Source organism: Vipera ursinii, assembly GCF_947247035.1.
Source record: "Vipera ursinii genome assembly, chromosome: 1".
Classification (NCBI taxonomy): Eukaryota; Metazoa; Chordata; class Lepidosauria; order Squamata; family Viperidae; genus Vipera; species Vipera ursinii.
In genome coordinates, this window is record NC_139512.1 from 30,339,475 (window position 1) to 30,354,093 (window position 14,619).

Genomic DNA, 14,619 nt, shown 5'->3' on the forward strand with positions numbered 1-14,619 from the left:
TTGACATTCAAAATGTTATGCAAATATGCATGCCTTGTTCATTTGTTTGTGTTAGGTGGTCACAGTAGGTGTTTAACCTTGCTACATTATTTATTAATCTTTAGATTTATATTCCACCTTTATTTTGTATAACTCATGTTCCTATCTACTATACTCCTCACAAGAATAATCTTGTAATGTGGGTTGGGTTGAGAGAGAATGAGTGGCCTGAAGTCACCTATCTAACATTCATGCCTAAAGGAGAATTAGAACTCATGCTTCCTGATTTCTAGTCCGTCAAATTGGCTCTGTTTCAAAAAGAGAATAGAGAACCTGTCATGGGAATGGGATCAAGGAGTCAAGCTCACTTGAAAGATTTTACTTGGTGTAATTATTTGTTTGTTATATTTGGAAACATGTAAAGGTGTCATGCTGACTGGGTTTATATAGTGCACTAAACTAAGTTTGGTTTAATTGTGATTTGCTGAATAAATGAAAACCACTGGGCTCATACAACCCACTAACCCAAAACAAGCTGTTTATAACTATTGCCATTATACACCCTATTCTTAATCCATTTAGTTCAGTGTATACTGTCTATGCTAAATAATCAAGGTCCTCGAGATAACATTATCTTCCATCTGAAAATTGCTGTAATTGAATCTGGAAAGTGCACTATCATATTTTACATTTGTTGGATTAATTTTGTTATTTGTGTGAGAAGTCTGTGGTAGATGGCAAAGAAAAATCAATAATTTGGTATATTATCTGCAATAGAAATATAAATTTTGATCCATGTCCAGCACTATATTCACTGTAGAACCTTAACTGTTCATATTAAGGGTATGGGAAATAACTTTTGTCAACGATTTTGTCTTCCACATCGGAAAGCGTTGGAAGATTATACTTTTTGTATGCTGTGTAGAAAAGAGCTCTTTTTACAAAGAGATTTATATAAGCCCAAATGTGCTGTCTCTGTCTTGTGATGCAGAATTTATGTTGATAATTCTGATATCACAATACCATATGCAGATTTGGCTTTATATGCTCTTTAAATAATGATGTTTTAAGCAGTGAAAAAGAAAGTTTGGAGGTTTTTTTCTTTCTCGTTATTTTATTTACAAGAAGACAGCTGAAAGAAGATCTGAAAATTCCTTCTAAGCTTATGTAATTAAATAGTACAAAGGGAAAAGCATGCAAGGGGAAATGCGCACAAATGAACTCCATCAAGTTCATATTGACCTAGAGGTACAAAACATTCAGGGGCATTGCCATAGTCACTCGTTGTGTTAGCTATTGATGGCACATGACAGAAATTGGCATCAATAGTGCAGCTGGCGAAAAAAAGGAAAACCCTCAATCAAATTAGAAATATCCAAGTTTGTCTTGTTTTGCAAACTACATTGGATCTGAAGTCAGTTTTCATTAGCTTACCCGGTAAATAGAAAACGGTTAAACAAAATAATGTTTTAGCTAATAAAACCAGGATAGTACAAATTTAAGAAAATATTAACCATTTCATTTTGCCCCTAGGCACATAATCTATCCCTCAATGTGTTTTGTTGTTTGTGCTCAGCAATTTAATTATTATGCAGGACAGTATAGAGAGGGAGGATATTTTCATGATAACATTTGAAACTGCATGGAGTCATATTGTTAGTCATATTGGTTACTTCCTAGCTATATCACCTGAGATGCAAATATTGTTCTTAACTAGTAGGAAAATGATTTCCCCATCCCACCCAAATAATTGCTGTATATTAGGAATAGGGAATTCTTTTATATTGCTGGTAAAAATAGGACCCATAAAAAAAGTAAGTAGCATGACTTCAAATACTTGTACCTTCCTGCTGAAAAGGGAGCTTGAAAATTAGGTCTTGCTTAAAAACAATCATTTATCTATGGAATTTAATCCTTTAATGTAAAACTTTCCTAAGGTTTTTCTCCCTCTTTCCTTACTCAATTTCCCTGTTTGCCACATCTCCATTAAATATTTTCTTTCTTTTCTTCCCAGGTTTATGTTTATACCTTTTATCCTATCACCATCCTGTTTTTTTCTAATTTTTTTTCTTGTGTACCCTCAAAAAGCCGATCGTAGATCTGAATCGGCAGGCTTGGGGCATATGTCCATTCAGAGGATGTCAAGGATCATTCTCTTGCTTAGTTCTCACAACTGAGGGGAGGATCATATCATATGTCATATCTGCATTACAGGGCACATGCATAAAACATAAAGCAATATTTCTGCAGCAGGCATAAGTTATAGAGAGGCTTGATACTAGATTCACACACTAAGGCTAAAAAGAGATTGAGCAGTTTGTGATGTACAAACCCAGTTCAATATAATTACACAAGCTGCAATCTATAATATGTATTTGTTTGGCCATAGTATGCTATGTTATGCTATGCTATAAATGGTTTTGTTAATTCATATTAAAGATTTAGTGCATTGTATGAACCTAGCAATTTTAGTTTCAAGTACAAAACCTGAATGGCATAAAAGCATCTCTCTCATATAAGCATCTTCAATCAATCAGAAGAGAGCTGGAAGGTAAAAACCCCCTGCTCAAGCAGGAGACACTACTGTATACCATTTCAGACAAGTGACTGCCCAGTCTCTTCTTAAAAACCTCCAGTGATGAAGCACCCACAACTTCTGGAAACAAGCTGTTCCACTGGTTAATTGTCCTCTGTTGTTGTTGTTAGCTGCGAAGTCATGTCCAACCCATTGCGACCCTATGGACAACGTTCCTCCAGGCCTTCCTGTCATCTACCATCTTCTGGAGTCCATTTAAGCTCACGCCTACTGCTTCAGTGACTCCATCCAGCCACCTCATTCTCTGTCGTCCCCTTCTTCTCTTGCCCTCAATCTTTCCCAGCATTAGGCTCTTCTCCAGTGAGTCCTTCCTTCTCATTAGGTGGCCAAAGTATTTGAGTGTTAGCTTCAGGATCTGGCCTTCTAAAGAGCAGTCAGGTTTGATCTCTAGGACTGACCGGTTTGATCGCCTTGCAGTCCAAGGGACTCGCAGGAGTCTTCTCCAGCATTGTCCTTACTGTTAGGAAATTTCTCTTTAATTCCAGGTTGCTTCTCTCCTTCATTTGTTTCCATCCATTGTTTCTTGTCCTGCCCCTCTGGTGCTTGGAAAATAAGTTGTCCCTCTCTTTTGGCAACCTCTCAAATTCTGGAACACTGCTATCATGTTCCCCCTAATCCTTCTTTTCTCTAGCCAAACCCAAATCCTGCAGCTGTTCTTCATACCTTTTAGTCCCCAGGCCTTTAATCATCTTAGATGCTCTTCTTTGCACTTTTCCCAAAGTCCCTACATCTTTTTTGTAATGTGGTGAACAAAACTGGATGCAATATTCCAGGTGTGGCCTTACTAAGGCTTTATAAAGCGATATTAATACTTCACATGATTTTGTTTCTATACCTCTGTTTATACAATCAAGGATTGTATTAGCTTTTTTGGCTGCCGCTACACACTGCTGGCTCATATTTAAGTGATCGTCTACTAGGACTTCAAGGTCTCTCTCACAGTTACTGTTTTTGAGCCAGGTTTCACTTAATCTGTACTTGTACTTTTGGTTTTTCCTGCAGCCCGGTGGCCAGCAGGCCATGGCCCGCTAGTGGGCCGCAGCCCATAGGTTGGGAACGCCTGGACTAGAAGATCTCCAAGGTCCCTTCCAATTCTGTTATTTTAATTCTATCTATTCTATCCTATCCTATTTGTCAGGAATGCCTAGATCTGTTCAGTGACTGAATATTTAAAAATACATAAACAGATTTCTCTGTGATAATTCTCTTTTTTATTTGACAAATACCAGCATTCAAGCAGTTTCTAATAAGGGGACATTTTTGTGTAGAGCTAGCACTGCAGGGTTAATAGTGTTTGCTTTTGCTACTAGCTTTCTCTATATAAATGTGATACTAGAAAAATATCCTCAGTCTTTTGACAATAGCAATGGGAGCAGTAACTGGGACCCCATCTTACTATTGCGAATGTCTGCATGGTAAACATGTTGATGGTTATTGAGCTGGGGCAATGAAGAGAAGCCTCAAAAGACAAAGTTGATTCCCCATTTGTTATGTCCTCATTATTTTATAAACATATTTGTTGAATAGACAATAAATCATTGTCATTTTGTGTATTACCTGATAAAATCACCATAAGTACGTTAGATTTAATGTGCTGTAAAGTACACAGAGCCATATAACCATTGGTAACTGTTTGCTTGCTATTAATAATTAGCAGCCTTCCTACTGGACTGTCAACGTGAAGTCGGTATTTGGAACAATAGAAGCTTAACTGCACAAAACTGATCTGAATTCCATTATACTAGCAGCAAAGACAAAAAGAATATTTTTCATTTCAATCCACAACAATATAACGTAAAATAGAGAAAACTATTAAACTGGGCAACATTACATACCGATTAATAGTTTTTTAAAAGGAAGTACTTTTATTCCTCTACAACTGTTAACTAACTATATAAATTCCCTGAAAGATGGGCAGTTATAGGTCACTTTCTAATTTAGAGATTATCTATACCCCTTTTAGTCAAGTGTCATGTCTAGATATGAGACTGAGATGGCAGTTGATCATGCTTGTGGATAATCTGTGGCAGAAATGGCATAGGCGTTATGCATCCATCCTTGCTTTTCTTGATCTGTTGGTGGCTTTCAATATGGCTGATTGTGGTATCTTTCTGGATCAGTTCAAAAAGTTGTAAGTGGGGGAACTAAAGTAATACAAAGTTTTCATCCTTCTCCCAGGGTCAGATCCACTTGGTGTTGATGGGGGCCAGTGTGGAGTTTCGCAGAACTCCTGTTTCACATCTACATGAAACCAATGGGTGAGGTCATCTGTCAGTAAGGGGTGAAGCATTCTCAATATGCTGATATTAGTTATAGCTCTATGTCCAAATAAAATGATATTTTTGAGGTTATTTCTTGATGTCTGGAAACACTGGATGAGAAGGAACAGATTTGATCTCAACATTAGCACAAGTGTTTGATAAGCTATTCCTTATCAAAATGTTACTGTCTTTTGGTCCGCGTGTGTAATTGTTTTCTTGTTTCAAGCCTAATAATAGTGTTAAGATGAACTGTCAAAGATCCAATCTGTCCACTGGCATGGAACTATAAACTATCTTAGCCAATATGAATTATTTGACTATTATAAAGCTAGAGTCAGTTGTATGTCAACACACATGTCCTGTGCACTTTCTTGGAAAGACTTTAAGCAGTCATCTAATATAACAGGAAATGCTACCATATTTAAACTCAGTTCAGTAGCAATGCAGAGTTGGTCATGGTTAAACAAGAGAAAGGTTGGATAAAGTATAATCTGCACTCTAGATTGGACTGTTGGAAAAAATATTCCAAGAAGACAATGGGAAAATCACTTCCCACATTATTGCCGAGAAAAATACATAGATGCACCCATAAAGCCTGGCTTTTTTCACAGCAGCTAGTTAGCATGTATGCAACTTTTCCAGCAAAAGTAGGAAATTTAGAGAGGCTTCCAAACTAACTGTGGCATTTATAACTAAAAACATGCTGAAAGTTGACTTGTTTGATTTGCATGGGAATAGATTGAACATTAATATAACATATTACTTATTTATTATACCTTTTTTTCAGAATGGTATTTCAAAACTTTGGGATTTCATGAGGACACATGACAGGTAAATTTCAAAGAATGCAACTGGTGGGCAATATGCTACTGTATACTTTTTAAAATAATTTGTTCTCTCATTCTTGTTCTCTTTGTTTCACATAATAATATTTATCATTTTGAGACTTTATATATATATATTTGTGTTGCCAACTCCACGAAGTAAACCTACATTACTATATACAGTATATGTAAAAGGATTAAACAAAGTTAGGAGCAGATTATGAATCTGTTTGTACTTGCAGGTGTAATCTCTTGAGAATATGATTTGGTGGCCATGTTTTTACACCCTGGCAATATTTTGTGGGATGCTACAAAGCACTGCTTCATCCCCAGTGTTACTTATATTAGTGTAAAATCATTAGGGAAGGTCCTCAGCAACTTTAAAATTAAGTGTACTCTTCCATATCATTTAAATCAAAATACACATATCTTAGATCAGTGTCTAAATACTGTACAGTGATATGGTGGATAAGGGCCCATAAACTGCAACTGAATCTTGAGAAGCAAAGATGATAGAAGGAATTACATGCATTAAATGGGATTATACCTCCTCAATGACTTTCATGAGTAGTCCCTTCCCAGCTTCAGATGGATTATTATATAACAACAGATCTGATCGAGTGATTACATAATATCATCTACTGAGACTCCAGAAGTGTTATCTGAAGCAGCACCCATTCTCTGGAATGAGGTTCCCCGTGAGATTGATTGAATGATTGATGTATTTATTTATATAATAAATTATTTATTGGCTGTCCATCATATCTCAGAGTAACTCTGTGCAGCTTACAATTATAAAAAAATAAAAACTATACAAATTTAAAAGTATAAGCTCTCATACTGCTGGCATTTCAGAGGGCCTTGAAGACCTGGCCTTTGGCTAGGATGGGGATAGCCCCTAAAACATGCTTCTGATAAGTTGCAAATGCCAAGACAAGTACTGTTATATAAATACATGTTTTGTTCATTGATGGAACAGTGGTACATTTTTACTGATTTATGTTGTTTATATTTGTTTATATATTATGGGCCTTTTAGTCTATAGTTTCATTTTACAGTTTTTTTAAGTATGCTGCTTTAATTTCTATTTTTATGATAAGGTCTATATTTTGCCTAGTTATATACATATGATAAATGCATTTACTGCTGCATTACAAATTATTTTTTATTTAGGTTTTATAATGTTAATGATACAAGAGTTAAGGAGTTTTGTTTTTGTAAAAACATAAATAGGCATACAAATCTAGCAGAGAATTTTTAATAATACTAACAATAACAATAACGATGATGATGATGATGATGATCATGATGATGATGATGATGATGTAGTTGGAAGGGACCTTGGAGGTCATCTAGCCCAACCCCCTGCTCAGGCAGGAAAACTTATACCATTTCAGACAAATGGCTGCCCGGTCTCTTCTTAAAAACTTCCAGTGTTGGAGCATTCACAGCTTCTAGAGGCAGGTTGTTTCACTGGTTAATAGTTCTGTCAGGAAATTTCTCCATAATTCTAGGTTGCTTCTCTCTTTGGTTAGTTTCCATCCATTGCTTCTTGTCTTGCCTTCAGGTGCTTTGGAGAATAGCTTGACTTCCTCTTCTTTGTGGCAGCCCCTGAGATATTGGAACACTGCTATCATGTCACCCCTAGTCCTTCTCTTCATTAAACTACACATACCCAATTCCAGCAGCCGTTCCTTATATGTTTTAGCCTCCAGTCCTCTGATCATCTTTGTTGCTCTTCTCTGTACTCTTTCTAGTCTCAACATTTTTTTTACATCGTGGTGACCAAAACTGGATGCAGTATTCCAAGTGTGGCCTTACCAAGGCGTTATAAAGCGGTACTAACACTTCACGTGATCTTGATTCTATCCCTCTGTTAATGCAGCCTAGCATTTTGTTGGCTTTTTTGGCAGCTGCAGCACACTGCTGGCTCATAATTAAGTGATTGTCCACTAGGACTCCGAGATACCTCTCACAGTTACCACTATTGAGCAAGGTACTACTTGTACTGTACCTGTGCATTTGGTTTTTCTTGCCTAAATGTAGAACCTTACTTTTTTCACCATTGAATTTCATTTTGTTAGATAGCGCCAAGTGTTCAAGTCTGTCAAGATCCTCCTGTATCTTAAGCCTATGTTATGGAGTGTTGGCTATTCCTGCCAACTTGGTGTTGCCTACAAATTTGATGAGTTCCCCATCTATTCCCTCATCCAAATCATTGATGAAGATGTTGAAGAGCACAGGGCCCAAAACAGAGTACCCCACTACACACTTCCCTCCACGTAGATGTAGTTCATTGTAGTTCCATTTTGTTCAGCTTATTTCTATAAGGCAGATGAATTGGAAAACATACTTGTTGCTTGAATGAGATAGAGTAGTAGTCTATATTAACTGCTATCTGGAAACTAATCTATGTAAAAAATGGGCATTTTTTTAAAATTAAAGAGTTAAAATCCCTATTGGACACAACAGAAGCAATGGCAATTATTCACTTAGCCATGGGGTTGGGGGAAAAATGAGCATATTTGTTTTAAAGTTTTTTTAAGCCTGATGTATTCAAAACATTTCCAATTTTCTCCTATCATAACACAGAAAATGTGAGGCATTCAAATTTTATTGGAACACAGATAATTTAGAATGTTCTGGCAGAATGTTTCAAGTAGAGCAAAAAACAGAAAAATATTCCTTAGGGTACACAGAGCAAAAGCTAGATTTAAACTTGAATAGTAGCTTAGCCTTTGGCACTTAATTCATTTGCTTAATTCTTCTGTCCAGCCATTCAGAAAAACAAAGAATCAGAATAGCAGCCTAGTTACTCCTTACTAAACCAGCTTGTCAAAGGCATTATGTCAAGATAAATGTAATTGGCTCTTAATTATACTACCCTCATTGCCTCCAAGGGAAGAGAGTTCTGAAGCAAGGAAAGCCAGTTCAAAAACATCATTTTAAGAAAGAAAATGACATTTTCTAGGGGTTATCTCTGGAGGATTATAACAAAATACTGAGTTGCTGAAAATGCAGTACCTCACAATGTTTTACTATTTTGGGATATAACCAATTTGTAGATTGTTTCTTCAGTAAATAACATAATTTCTGTGCTACTATAATGTTTTATGGGCTAGTTTGTTGGTTTTGATACCATTATAATTTTAAAAAGGCTTTTCCACAGAATATTTTTAAGATACTTATGAACATGATTGTGTAAGATGCACATGTTATGCCAGTCATCTCTGGTCACATAGCATTTGTTGCCTTCCCATGTACAGCAGCTGTCGTGCTGTAACTTTTTTAGTGACTACAGAGCACAGTATTTCAGTGAACCATTTAACTCCATGCTGCAGAACTCCTATTATTCTAGAGATAGGAAATGCTTCTTTATCTCCACTGCCTACTCCAAAATATGTCATCAGCAATTGTTCCTACTAGAATAAAATTTTATTTCAGGGCAAAACCTGGTGTAATATTGCCTGCATTGTAAGCCTCTTATGTTATTTTCTTTAATTATACTGGAATTTTTCTTTCCCTCAAAGATTCAGCTAATTGGGCTCATCCATCTTAGCCTTAAAATACAAAGCTAAGAAATTAGACTTAAGCCCAGAATCACCCAATTATACACAAACAAACTCTGAATATAGTGAGAGTTCAACTCTTATTCCAGGAATCTCTCCTCTTTGTCCTGCTAGCATTCAGTTAACGTTATATTATAAGATAATGGCTGTATGGTTAGAAAGCTTACTTCATCCATACAGGTCATCTCTTGAGGCATTTGATTTACTCTTCTGGAAAACCAAATATATCCCCATAATCAAAAACATTATCAGAAACAAATCTGGATTGATTTATTAGTAATCCATTTGGGGGGGGGGGTTGGCTCTCCATGATATTCTCAAGGCTCTTTAACACCAAAGGCAAAAGTGTCAATACTCTTTGTTATCCTGCTTTCTCAGAGTCCAACTTTCACTTTTATAGAGTATCATGGGGAAATAAAAACACTGCCTATGTGATTGTAAAGTTTATAGGAATAGACATGTCACAAAATCTGAATATCTTTTCCAAAACCTTCATTACTGCTATACTAAGTGCTAGTTTGCAGTTGCAATCCTGAAAGGCAGAAGCCATCCACCACTTCAGTATCTTCACTGTCAGTTCCAAGATTGATTGCTATATCTATTTTGGGCATTTGGTCTTCTTAATATTTAATTGCATTCCCATTTTTTTACTGTGTTCTTTGACTTTCATTATTACAACTTTGCCACCCTTTCAAGGTAGGAAGGTGAGGAAATAGATAATGCAAGAATTACCGGTATGGTACTTCATTTCTGCAGGGTATAATAACAAAATCTTAAAAGGCTGCTAGAATGTCTTGCTGCCCCATCATTCAAAGAGAATCAAGACAGGGTTATTTGAGCTTCCTTCTGATGCCTTTTTCTTTCCCAGGACTGTCATTATTATGAACTTGCATTTTAATGTGACTTATATTTCATTGTATTTAACAGAAATTAGATTTGAAATCATATTGTAGAATATGTTTATTTAGAAAAAATACACCTTGATATGCATCCTTCAATATTATATTTGCTTTTTGTCTGTCTAATTAAATTGATAGCTTGCTTAAATGAGTCATATTATATTACAAATTGTGTGTCTCTCTGTGTGTTTAAAATCATGAAGTACATTGCTCCATACTGCTTAGTTTAAATAGGCATATAATAATTCTTCCATAGCTTATCACTGAATGATCCAACAATCCTAATCTACTGAATGCTAGCTCGGTAGTAACTGAATGGAAGAAAGCAGGATTCTTATTTACTTGTTTAACTGGGTAAGCCAGTTAAAATATGAGATCTTCTGCTTGCAAAGATGCTTTCTTTGTGCCATTAAACCATGGTTCCCTTTCATTATGTATTCAATTTACAGTGTAAAAGATCAAAGGTCTGCTGATTGGAAAGATCCTTTTTTTGTATGACATTTGGAGTGCCTTCTGTAATTCTAGTCAGAGTATAAAACATAAAAAAAGGTAAAGGTTCCCCTGCACATGTGTGCTAGTCGTTTCCAACTCTAGGGGCTGGTGCTCATCTCCATTTCAAAGCTGAAGAGCCAGGGTTTGTCCGAGGACGTCTCCGTGGTCATGTGGCTGGCATGACTAGACGCCAAAGGTGCACAGAACGCTGTTACCTTCCCACCATAGTGGTCCCTATTTTTCTACTTGCATTTTTACATGCTTTCGAACTGCTAGGTTGGCAGAAGCTGGGACGAGTAACAGGTGCTCACTCTGTTACGCGGCACTCGGGATTTGATCCGCCAAACTGCCGACCTTCTGATCGACAAGCTCAGCGTCCTACAATCTGATCTAGTGCAAGAAAGTTTAGAACTTCTTTAATTTTCATTGTATACAAAGTACACTGTAATTTAGAATGTTCCAACTAATGCAGTCTGTATGAGGAAAGTTGGTAATACAGTCAATTTCCTATTCTTGTTGTTGATGTTTTTTTACAATTTATATTTTACCCATCAATATAAATTTTGGAAAACTGTTTCTTTTAAATATTTTTCAGTACCTCATTGTATAGGCTGATTAAATAACTCTGAAAACAGTGTAAACTATAAGGCAATATATAGTTGTTATTTATATCCACATATAGTGAATGTGTATGTAATGGTTAATATTTCTTATTTTTTATGAGGTGGGTTAGAAAAACAGCAGGTCTTACTGCTGGTAGCATTTCATATAATTTTTTGCTGTAGGCTCTTGTGTTAAAAAGAGGATTGGTAAAAAAAATGTTACATAGTTTTAATCTTAACTGATCCTAAGGTAAAGGTAAAGGTTCCCCCGCACATGCGTGCTAGTCGTTTTCATCTCCATTTCAAAGCCAAAGAGCCAGCGCTTGTCCGAGGACGTCTCCATGGTCATGTGGCCAGCATGACTAGACGCCCAAGGCGCACGGAACGCTGTTACCTTCCCACCATAGTGGTCCCTATTTTTCTACTTGCATTTTTACGTGCTTTCGAAGTGGTAGGTTGGCAGAAGCTGGGACGAGTAACAGGTGCTCACTCTGTTACGCGGTACTCAGGATTTGACCCGCCAAACTGCCGACCTTCTGATTGACAAGCTCAGCGTCCTAACCCACTGAGCCAACCCTTTTTAACTGACCCTAAACGAGTATAAATTATTAAAACATGTTTCTTCTAATCAATGTTCATATGTATCCCCCTGTGGAAAACGACCTTGTTTTATCATGCTTTAGCAAAGGCACACAGATGCAGAAGCACAAACACACACATAAACACTAAACACCAAAGAACATTGAAGTATATTTAGGCGTCTCTTCAAACAAACAGAGGTAAGAAAAAGTGGTATGTTCAAAATATTGGTGGTTTAAATTAAAAATAGTGATAATGAAACTGTGAGCGAAACATAACCATCATGAGTGGTTGAATTCACATTAAATCAAAATCATAGGAAATTGTTGTATAACAACACTAACCTCCAAAAATAACATATTGTTAATCTCACACATACACACGCACACACACACACATATATATATATACACACCAGTTAAAATATATTCACCTTTGTATTTTCAGTGCCAAGTTTTAAATACTGAACCACACTTTTGAATTTTCTTTTTACTGGGAGCAGTGCAAAGAAGCAGTCATAAGATCAGTGTAATTACTTCCCTGCTTTTTGTCCCCCCCTCCTTTTTTCCCCTTTTTTTTCTAAATAAAGTGGATTTATTAGAGTGAAAGGCTAAATGTTTTTGTGTGGGTTTTCTTTTGTAATGCACAGCAGCTTTATAGCCCTTTAGAAAGATGTTGCCTGTTGGGGAGAATTGCATCAGCTAGTAAATATTATGCAAGTATGCACACATTTAACCTTCGGTGTTCCTTTATTACTGTATGGTCAAAGTTAGGGAAAGTAAAAAAAAAGTGTGCTAATTAAAAGATGTAATGTTAAGATATTGCCCCAAAATTGAGCAGCAGAAATTATTCTGAGGACCTGTCTGGTAAAAGAGTGCAATACTACTATCTTTATCTCATTGCATATTTTTATTTGATTTGATTTTGCATCATATGATTCCAGAGCAATTCTGAGTGTCTCATAATATAAAACCAAAATATAAATACAATAACATAAATAAAAAGTACAAAAAGAGAAATGAAAAAAATGGCAGCCTGGAGAAAATATCAACCCAAAATAAAAAATATCAATCATCTCTAATAAGGGATCCTATCACAATCCAATGGGACGCGGTGGCTCAGTGGGTTAGGACACTGAGCTTGTCGATCAGAAGGTCGGCAGTTTGGCGGGTTGAATCCCGAGTGCCGCGTAACAGAGTGAGCGCCTGTTACTTGTCCCAGCTTCTGCCAACCTAGCAGTTCAAAAGCACGTAAAAATGCAAGTAGAAAAATAGGGACCACTACAGTGGGAAGGTAACAGCGCTCTGTGCGCCTTTGGTGTCTAGTCATGCCGGCCACATGACCACGGAGACGTCCTCGGACAAGCGCTGGCTCTTCGGCTTTGAAACGGAGATGAGCACCGGCCCCTAGAGTTGGAAACGACTAGCACACATGTGTGGGGGAACCTTTACCTTATCACAATCCATCTTATCACAAGGCTTAGGCCACGTTTATGGTCTTCCTGAATGCCATCAGGGTGAGAACTATTGTTATGCATCATAACAAAGAAGGCTTGATTCCTGGTTCCCAAAAGATGACATCATTTTACCAAGGGAACTGGAACATGTCCTCTCTGTCATCCCTTCCTGCCCAGGCAAAAACTGCAGAAGATAGGTGATCTCTCAAATAGGTGGTCCCTATGTCATGTAGAATTTAAATTAGACCTGGAAGACCTAGAACCAGTGCAGCTTCCAAAGCAGGGGTGTTACAAGGGCATCCCGAGGCATTCTCAATAAGATGTAGCTTTATCAGTATATCAAAAGATAGCACTCTTAGTAACTATCCTCAAAAATTCAACATTGATTTGAGGAAGGGAATGTACTTCCCCCGTTGCCTTCCCTGATCCCATTAAAAATTCCTATTATTCAAGTACTATTAGTTTTAATATTCAAAAATTATTTATAGGATTGAACTTTCAAAAAACAAATTACAGCCACTTGAATCTGTGTAATTCTTTTCCAGCAGTCGAATAATTTCTGATAAATTATGGGTCAAAGCAAAATTTCCTTTTCACTTTTTTTCTTAATGACATTCTATAAATGAGATAAATGTCTAAGGAAACCTATCAAAGGAAAATATTTGAATTGAGACCCAAATCAAACTAGGAGATAATTATGGCTTGTTAGAGTGTTAGATACATAAGCATTGCTTAAACAATTGTGCTGCAAAAAAAATGAAATAAATTCTGGCTCCAAAAACACTATATAAGAAGTATTAGCAAAGATTTGTTGAGCTTAGGGGTCAAGGAACCATGTTTTATTAGGGTTAGGTGAGGATTGAGCAAAGAAATTAACCTTGAGCAGCAGTGCTGGGAAACAAGCACACCGATAAAAAACGACATGCTTGAGAAGGCTTTGTACTTTGTTGATTAGAAGAAATAAAAAACTGCATGCTAATTCAAAAGTATAAATTGCTAGCATCTACTGGTAGAATGATACATAGTGGCAGTGACAGTTCTATGGTATGAATTTTCTTGTTGAATAAAGTAGAATCTGACTAGCATCCCTGATGTAACTTTAGTATTAAATACCTCTGGGGATGGCAGTGCATACAGAGATCTCCTGAGTTTAGGGGATTCAGTGGGGCAACTCTAGGCTAACATGATGAGTTTAAAAATATTCCTTTAATTTGAGGGAAACATGGAAATGAGAACAGCCATCCCAAGATTTTTCTGATACCCTTGTCTATCCTGGACACCATACAATGATTCATGGATCTCTCATTATCCCACTGCACCTGAAAGAAAATTTTGTGGACTGTATTCTCTAGGGAGGGAGTA

General features: G+C 36.7%; 1 protein-coding gene across 1 annotated transcript in view; it reads left to right on the forward strand.

Annotated features, from left to right (window-relative positions):
- The window catches only part of NUDT14 (nudix hydrolase 14), a 57,834-nt gene that overhangs the window by 26,077 nt on the left and 17,138 nt on the right, over nt 1–14,619 (forward strand). Inside the window, exon 2 of the mRNA XM_083348307.1 lies at nt 5,624–5,667. Within this exon, the coding sequence (XP_083204433.1) occupies nt 5,624–5,667 (44 nt within the window). The remainder of the gene's footprint in view (nt 1–5,623; nt 5,668–14,619) is intronic.